This window comes from Crinia signifera, chromosome 2 (assembly GCF_055691185.1).
Source record: "Crinia signifera chromosome 2, ASM5569118v1, whole genome shotgun sequence".
In the NCBI taxonomy this organism is placed as follows: domain Eukaryota; kingdom Metazoa; phylum Chordata; class Amphibia; order Anura; family Myobatrachidae; genus Crinia; species Crinia signifera.
In genome coordinates this window covers 389,839,037-389,848,672 of record NC_139218.1, presented here as the reverse complement: position 1 = coordinate 389,848,672, position 9,636 = coordinate 389,839,037, and the positions used below count along the sequence as shown (strand labels likewise).

General features: G+C 48.6%; 1 protein-coding gene across 1 annotated transcript in view; it reads left to right on the top strand.

Moving 5' to 3' along the window:
• Positions 1–5,423: 5,423 nt before the first annotated feature.
• Positions 5,424–9,636, top strand: part of MAP6 (microtubule associated protein 6) — a 28,030-nt gene continuing 23,817 nt past the window's right edge. Inside the window, exon 1 of the mRNA XM_083170330.1 lies at positions 5,424–6,799. Coding sequence (XP_083026456.1) covers positions 6,036–6,799 — 764 coding nt within the window. The 5' untranslated portion in view covers positions 5,424–6,035. The remainder of the gene's footprint in view (positions 6,800–9,636) is intronic.

Sequence of the window (9,636 nt, the reverse complement as noted above, 5' to 3'; positions counted from 1 at the left end):
AGGGAATACTAAAACTATGGCAAGGCATGCTGGGATGTGTAGTTTCACAACAGCTGGAGGGCCACAGTTTGGACATGCCAGCTCTATTGTGTCCAAGAACATCATAGACAGAATCTGATTTTTATTTTGAGCTTTAATAAATGTACCCCTAACTGCCATGTTACAGGCTGTGTTTGAATAATGGCAGGTATCACCCTTGCATCATCTACCTGTAGCGCACACCTATTCCGCAGCGTTTTACAGAGACTATATGGCCATGCATATCAGTCCCTGACCCAGTGGAGCTTACAATCTATGTTTAGTACCACACGCACACATAGTTACACAAAAGGGGTCATTTTGTTTGGAGTGAAGAAACCAACCAGTATACCCACGCAAGCGCGGGGAGAATATACAAACTCCACACAGTAAGGGGCATGGTGGGAATCAAACCCATGACCTCAGTGCTGAGAGATAGTAATGCTAACCATTACAGCATATTATCTACTGTTTGCTCTACAGCATTAAGGGGGTTATTCTGGTTGGTGCGGTGGGGCCGTACCTTTCGTAATGCGCAGGCACGGCGACTTCACACCGCTCACGGTCGGGTCTTTCCGTACAAAAAAACCTGTCCGCAAGAGTACGGTCATTGTGGGCGGCATAGGGGCGTGTTGAGGGGAGTGGCCAAAATAATAAGGGAAAGTGGGCGCAAACATGGGCGTACACAGGGGGTGTGCACCAAAAATGTACGGTGCTACTACCGCTCGATCGGCGAAAGCACCGTGCATTTCGGACGCCAAAGATACCTCCAGACCACCCCTAGAGATACCGCATGAGAGCGTGCGCCTGGGTCTGCTAATTAACGCTGATTACTACTAAAACTCATACACCTGAATGTAATAAGCAATGCTGCAGCCTATTAAGTGAAAACCATTATTTCACTACCTGCAAGCCACACACAGCCCTCAAACACATTGGAAGCTTATCTTTCTACACTTCTCTACATGTAAAGGTTGGTTTAATTTTAGTTAAGGCATGATTTTTTAATGTTGTTAGATTAAAACATCACACGGATTCAGTATTGAATCCCGGCGGTCGGGATCCCGGCGTTCAGAATCCCGACGCCGGAATCCCGACAGCCGAAATGCCAACAAGGGGGGGACGTGGATCGCCCCCCCCCCCTTGCGAGCTCGCTGCGCTCGCCACGCAGCGGGCCTGGTGCCTCGCTACGCTCGGCACACTAATTTATTCTCCCTCCAGGGGTGTCATGGACACCCCAGGAGGGAGAAAGTGTCGGCATTTCGGCGGTCGGGATTCCGGCGTCGGGATTCTGAACGCCGGGATCCCGACCGCCGGGATTGTAACTGCATCCCCATCACACATATCAGGGTAGGTATACATGTTAAACATTTTGTACAAACTAATTATGGACATAATTTAGTACATACACACAAACACCAACATAAATTTTTTTTTTAAGTAACAGCAATGTGGGGACACATAGATAGTGATTAAAATGCCACATTAGAACATAATAAATATACATGTAAGGAGGGTTAAAATTTATTATTTTTAGGCTGTTTATTAAGGTAGACAATTGAGGTCATAGAAAACAATAATTGATGAACAATTAGAATAATTCTTTTAATTGGCTTAATCATAGTTGAAAGGCTAGATTAGCAGGGCCATATATGTGAAGGGTATGCCACCGTGCACGGACGTACCCTCACTCTCAAGTTCGGTGACATACGCTGAGTTTCCCATTGAAAACAGGCGAGACCCGTCCGTGCCTTGTGGCTTTACGCTGAGATAGCCGTAACATGTCGGTGGGGAAACGGACGATACCCGTCCGTATACGGTGGCGTACGCTCTGTTGTACGCCAGTTGTCGGTGTCTAAGAGGAGATCCGTCCGTGTACGGTGGCGTACGCTCAAGTGTAGGCCACTCCCCTTTGTCGGTGTTTGTGACCGTCCGTATGCGGATGTTTTGTGGGTGGACTTTCGCTCACCGTTCGCGTACAGGAAACGTACGGTGATACGGAACGTACGCACGTTTGGCCGACCGAACCAGAATAAGGTCCTAAGTCCTAAATAGGAAAATGATATAATGCAATTTGCAGAAACATGAAATCAGGATGAGCTAATAGTGATAAGTAATTGTCACCCATGTGCTGATTAATGGCCAGAACCCGGCAGATCCGAGGGAGGTGCAACGTGTCTCTCCTCCTCCTCTTCCTCCTCCTAAGGACATGTCCTATATGCTTCATGGAAGCACCATGTACTGTATTTCAGAACCACATCGGCTGGACAGCAACAGAGAAGCAGCGATATATACTGTACTGTACCAATGTGCTGTGCTGTAATACATACTGTAGTGTACCTGTCCTAAGTGCTGTGCTGTAACACCTATAGACAATGCATTACTGGAAGATATTGCACTTATTACACACTTGCATGGGATGAGATGTATCATACCTTCTACAGAGGGCAATGCGAGTAGTTACAGATAAGAACCAATCAGCTTCTACCTATCATTTATAGACTGGACTAGGTAAATGATAGAATATGATTGGTTGCTAGGGGAAACAAAATGTCTCTTTAAAAGGTTTGGTAAATCTTCCCATAACCCTTTGCATGCCAACATCTCTGAGAGATGTGCAAAATATCCCCTAAAAATCCCAGTGTCGCTCTCATTTGTTATATAAATTCAAATGAAAAATGTTGTGTAATAAAAGATTCTATTTCCTATATATAAGGTAACATTGCAGGTCATTATGCTGAATACAAATGTTTACTTAGCAATTTTCACACCTATTTGACAAATTCACTCAAAATGGTACTCAAAGGGTTAAATATATATGAAGGTGCCGCAAACGTTATTGTGCTCAGATGTTTCTGAGTGCAAGGTGCTTATACTGGTTACCCCACCACATACTGGTTCATCCTCTATATACTGGTCCATCACTATAATCCTGGCTCAGGGATTACATGAGAGCCGGAATGGTCTGTACTCCTGGACTCTGGAGCAGACTAGCTATTTGCGGTTACCTCAGATGCTGTGGAGCTCGCTATGTGCATCTCCCTGCACCGTTTGCTGCGTGACAGCTGTCATATACACAGGGATGGGCACGGGTAGTTCGCCATTTGCAAAAGTCCAGTGTTCCAGAGTCCGGATTGTTCTGTCAATGCTGCGCCCACATTCTCTGTGCAGGGCAGCAGTAACTATACATCTCCCTGCAGTATTTCTTGGGTGTCATACACAGGGATGCGCACAGAGAGCTCCACAGTATGGCACAGGTCGCTGCAGGGAGCTGGTCTGGCGTTCCAGAGTCCAGATTTCACCCAATCCCTACTAGTTAATTCTCTATCTACCAGCCCATCATCAGTATAATGGGGCATCCCAATAGCAGAGGCGGAACTACCATTGGTGCAGCAGGTGCAGTGCACTGGGGCCCCTGAGGACTAATGGGCCCAGTGCTGCCCCTGTATCCCTCTTCCCATCACACACTGTTCTTCTCTGTCACACTTTACACCCCCTGCCCCTCCTTGTTACCTTCTGCCTCTCCCTGTCACCCTCTGCCTCTCCCTATCACACTCTGCCTCTTCATGTCACCATCTGCCTCTGCTTGTCACACTCTGCCTCTCCCTGTCACACTCTGCCACCCTCTGCGTCCCCCATCACCCTCTGCCTCCCCCTGTCACCCTCTGCCTCTCCCTGCCATCCTCTGCCTCTCCCTGCCATCCTCTGTCTCTCCCTGTCACCCTCTGCCTCTCCCTGTCACACTTTGCCTCTCCATGTCACCCTCTGCCTCTCCCTGTAACACTCTGACTTCCTCTGCTTCTCCCTGTCACACTCTGCCTTTCCATGTCACCCTCTGCTTGTCACACTCTGCCTCTCTCTGTCAGCCTCTGCCTCTCCCAGTCACCCTCTGACTCTCCCTGTCACCCTCTGCCTCTCCCAGTCACCCTCTGCCTCTCCCAGTCACCCTCTGCCTCTCCCTGTCACACTCTGACTCTCCCTGTCACACTCTGCCTCTCCCAGTCACCCTCTGCCTCTCCTTTTCACCCTTTGCCTCTCCCTGTCACCCTTTGCCCCTCCCAGTAACCCTCTGCCTCTCACTGTCACCCTCTGCCTCTCCCTGTCACCCTCTGCCTCTCCCTGTAACACTCTGACTTCCTCTGCTTCTCCCTGTCACACTCTGCCTCTCCATGTCACCCTCTGCCTCTCCCTGTCACCCTCTGCCTCTCCCTGTCACACTCTGCCTCTCCCTGTCACCCTCTGCCTCTCCTTGTCACCCTCTGCCTCTCCCAGTCACCCTCTGCCTCTCCTGGTCACCCTCTGCCTCTCCCTGTCACCCTCTGCCTCTCCCAGTCACCCTCTGCCTCTCCCTGTCACCCTCTGCCTCTCCCTGTAACACTCTGACTTCCTCTGCTTCTCCCTGTCACACTCTGCCTCTCCCTGTCACCCATTGCCGTGTGGCATATTGTGAACTTGAGTTGCGGTGGAGGGGGTCAAATTATATTTTTGCACGTGGGCCGCCACTGCCTGACAGTATATATTGGTGCACTCCAATTACACTATTTCTGGTGGGCCGGTGCAGACACATTACAGGCCACGTGCAGGACTGTGATACAATAAAAGTCATATGAAATAATCTTATATTTTATATAGTTCTGCTACACTAACGGTTAACCATTTTTGAATGCTTACAAACCAAATGTACACGTACGCTTAAATCGTTGCTGCGCCAATCGTCATGTGTGCCTCACGTGGCGATTGTCGTATTCCCATCACTACGAGAGTGCGTCTAATGTTCTCCCGTGGCATTAACGGCGATGTCACGTACTGGCGACTCCGCGCTGCACGTTCTTTTTTGGCCGCAACACGAAGCGCGGCTACAACTGTATCTGTACCACGGGCCTGATACCGCCATGATAACCAGGCACCGCGTATGAATATAATGCACGCACGTTTAACGATAAAGTTTAGATTGTTTTTATTGCAATACAAAAAATAAAACCTGACATTATACAATAAAGTAGTACAAATTCAGTTGTTATAAATCTGATGTTGCCACGAGCAACTACTAATATTATTATTATTATTATATGTGTACCTCTGTCATTGCATTTACAAAGAGAATGTATAATGAGAGGTGTCTGGCACCAGGCACAATGGGGTCTTGCAGAATAAATAATGCAAATTCTGATTCATTCACCCAGGAATAACCAGCCAAAGACCCGCTACTCAGAGAGGATGAGCACAGTGTAATTATACCCATCTGCGCTCTGTATGACCCTACGGGCAATCAATAGTTAACAGACAGCAGAAGCACACCAGCTTTCCCATCCATTCATGGCAGACGCAACGTGCTGACGGAAGAGCCATCTCTGTGCCCAGCATCCCTCCTCCTCCTCCTCCTCCACTGCCCCCACCACCACCACCGTCCTCCTTCCCTCCCCATCTTCTCATCATCAGCAGCAGCAGCATCTGGGGATGCAGGGAGCAGGGTAGGTGGGGCCACTTCCTGCAGAGATGTTTCCCGACATTTCCTTCTGATAGTGACAGGCTGCAAAACAAAACATCGGATGCACTCAGGCGGTGGGTGTGGAAGGGTACCCACACGGATCCATCTGCTGTCCCCGGGTATCATGACATAGAGAGACACTTGCGGAACCTGGTCCATGTCTGCCCAGAGGAGAGGACGCATAAGGGTCCTTCTTTATTCCATACGTAACTGAGTGGGCTTCTGCTGCCCAGAAGGGTCCACAGCCAGGAAACAGGAGAAGAGGTTTCGCTGCAACATGACTTAGAAGAAGCGGAGGTCTTGGAGTTGTTGTGTCAGACGTGGAGAAGACAACCTGCCTTCTGCTGGGGAAGAAACCGTGGATTCTCCATTGGCTGGGACTAAGTCACCAGGACTGCAGTTGGTGCCTGAGTATACTGTTACTATATCGTTCGAGGTGGGAGGAGGAGAGGAGTGAGGCTTCCTTGTTATCGCAACACCTTTCGCTTCATTTGTCGGGGGGTTCCACTCAGCTGCCAGGGTGGACAGCATGGCATGGCCCTGTATCACCAGGGCGTGCTGCATAGCCCGGTTCTGGAACCAGCTGGATAAAGGCGACATTGCTGTCCCACTGGTTTTCTCCAAGTACTCCGAGGTCACTGAAAGCCAGCAACACCACCATGCCCACTTCCAACAGCCGCAAGCCCATCCGATTTCGGTTGCCATCGAGGTGCAGCCGGCCCAAGTGGATCACGCAGGCCACACCGGGCCTACCAGAGACTTGCCCCAACAGCCCTTGCCCAGCCATGGCAAGGAGCCGTCGGGCTCGGTCATGCGTCAGGATTACAAGCCTTGGAACGTAAAGCCAGAGGCGAGCTGCAAACCCAAAAATGATTACCAGCCAACCGAGGCTCCGCTTCAGCGGGAGACGCAGTACCAGAAAGATTACAAAGCTTGGCCCATTCCTCGCCGAGGGGATCATCCATGGATTCCAAAGCCCTCACCGGGCCTGACTGCCCCAACAGCCTCCAGCGAGGCCAAAAGAAAGACCACACCAGTAGCCTTACCAGAAAAGAGGCCCGAGGAGCCAACTAAAGTAGATTCTACCGAATTAGTGGTGCCGAAAGTAAAAAGTTCCGTCTCCTTTTGCCACGCGGCCGGCTTAGAGTCCACCGCGAACCATGTCATAGGCAAGAAAGCCAGGGAGAGGTCTCCATCATCGCGGTGGTCTATGGATGGGCAGAGGCTGAGAGACGCAGCAGATATTCTCAATATGCAGATCAAAGAGGATGGTGGAACGGGCTCCTCGTACAGGTCAGACAATCATATATCGTGTGTCCTCCATACACAACTATACCAATATCATCCTTCGTGTAGCTGTGGGGGAACATGTACCAAATCTTGTAGCGAGAGAAAGTACCAACCAATCAGCTGATGTCATTTTACTAGCTCAGCCAGTAAAATGACAGTTAGAAGCTGATTGGTTGGTTCTTTATACCTTTCCTCTTTATCTCTCTCCAAGATATGATAACTTTCCCGCTGTGCTAATGACTTTACCTTATTGTGTCCAAGGGCCAGATGCACTAAGCTTCAAAAGTGATAAAATGGAGAGTGATAAACAGCCGGCCAATCAGCTCTTGCCTGACATTTTTCAAACACAGCCTGTGACATGGCAGGTAGAAGCTGATTGGCTGGCTGTTTATCACTCTCAATTTTATCACTTTTGAAGCTAAGCGCATCTGGCCCCAAGACCTTAACAGTAAATTAGTACAACCCAGAGAACTAATATACTATACCGGCCAATCAGAGATCAGCTTAACTTGCAAGTGCAAGTTAAACTAATACAAGCAAACACATGATTGGTTGCTATGGATTGCAGCATGGTTGCTATGGATTTCTCTATTTAAACCATGCTAGCACCAAAAGAGTTTGCACAATCTTGTAACAATGGGCCTTATTCAGACTTGCTTGCTGGGCTGTGATTGTTTGTTTGATAATAGCTGTATTATAGTTTCTAAATATATTATTATTATTATTATTATGTCCTACTATATAATGCACAGAGTATGCGATCCTCAAAACAAGAGCATTGCATTGCCTTATAAGCTCATTGCCCTGAATATTCCTCTATAAATATGTAAATGTGCCTCTAGAACGCTGTAGAATGTGTGACGTTACTGCTTTGTGGCCACACACTGGTGTAAACTGACAAAAAGTTCCAGTACTCCCACCGACCAATCACCAGTGAGCTGTGATCCAACTATTGTCAGTCAGCAGCAGCAGCAGCATCAGCCTGGCAGGATTGTGTGACTGTAGGTTTGTAAATGATTAACCCATTCAGGGGATCTTACAGCCAAAATATTAGTGCACCCCTGCATGCATTATTATTAGCAGATTAATTAAATGGGTGCTCTTTACCTAGAAGGGCGCCCATCGCGGCCATCTCGGGCATTGAATGCACAAAAAAATCGTGTGCGATGCGACCGACGTGATGCCCGCGATTTCCCATAGGGAACAATGTTAAATGTCCCAATTGACCCGATTTTCCTGTTCAATGTCTCAATTGACCCGATTTTTCCATAGGAAACAATGTTAAATGGCCCACAGAAGCCAAATAGGCACCCTGAAGTGTGAAATGGCCCCCACAATTGTTAACGCCACCCCACGATCAACGTGAACCCGAAGCGTGGCGAGCGTAGCGAGCCCGCGAGGGGCGGCGGTACGCGTCCTAAGACCTTTTCATACCCCCACTATCCACGTCGGCGTGGAGTCGAGAATAGAAAGTGTGGCGAGCGCAGCGAGCCACCGAGCCCGAAGCGTGGCGAGCGCAGCGAGCCCCGCGAGGGGACGCGGATATCCGCGTCCCCTTGCGGGCTTCACAGCTGTCCGCGTCCCCTTGCCACGCTTCGGGCTCGCCACACTTTCTATTCTCAACTCCACGCCGACGTGGATAGTGGGGGTATGAAAAGGTCGTAGGACGCATACCGCCGCCCCTCGCGGGCTCGCTTCGGGTTGACGTTGATCGTGGGGTGGCGTTAACAATTGTGGGGGCCATTTCACACTTCAGGGTGCCTATTTGGCCTCTGTGGGCCATTTAACATTGTTTCCTATGGACAAATCGGGTCAATTGAGACATTGAACAGGAAAATCGGGTCAATTGGGACATTTAACATTGTTCCCTATGGGAAATCGCGGGCATCGCGTCAGTCGCATCGCACCCGATTCTTTAGTGCATTCAATGCCCGCGATGGCCCCGATTTTTTACTAACGATGCCCACGAACAAAATCGTGGGCGCCCTTCTAGGTAAAGAGTACCATTAAATGTGTTAATTCAGAGCAGTCTTTGGCCCGTTGGAGCTTATTCTCTAAATTCATATCTGCAATAACACCCACACGCCCATCAGGGAAGTTACCATGTTTAATCACAGCGAGATGTAAATGGGTAAAGTCTGGCGAGAGATAAAGGGGGACATTTACTCAGATGTGTATTCTACTTCACATGTGATGTTGCTATAGGCAACCAATCAGAATAAACTTCTTATTTATTTAGCACCCTCTAGAAGATAGTCGACAGGATCTGATTGGTTGCCTATAGCAACATCACATACACATCTTAGTCAATTTCCCCCAAAGTATCAACCAACCATTTACTGTCATTTTGCAAACTTTATCTCTCTCCAATGCTTAGTACGCAGACCCCTGGGTTTGGGAGATGACATTTAGGAGCTAACCGGTTGGTCCTTTTCTATATCTCTACTTGATCACTCTACAAGGTGAAGTATATAGACCCCCAGCCTGTAACATGGTACTTCAAGGCTGATAGGCTGGTATTTTATCACTGTCCACTTTATCTCTCTCCAATGCCTAATTCAGATCACAAAGCCCTTTTTTTTCTAAAATGGGCAAAACCATGGTGCACTGCTGGTGGGGCAGATGTAACATGTGCAGAGAGCATTAGATTCATTTTGGATGAGTTATTTTGTTTCTGTGCAGGGTAAATACTGGCTGCTTTATTTTTAAACTGCAATATAGATATCAGTTTGAACACGCCCCACCCAAATCTAACTCTCTCTGCACATGTTGCATCTGCCAACCCGAATCAGGGCCTACGTTTCCACATGTAATATTAGGGGAACCTTACTAGTTGTCAC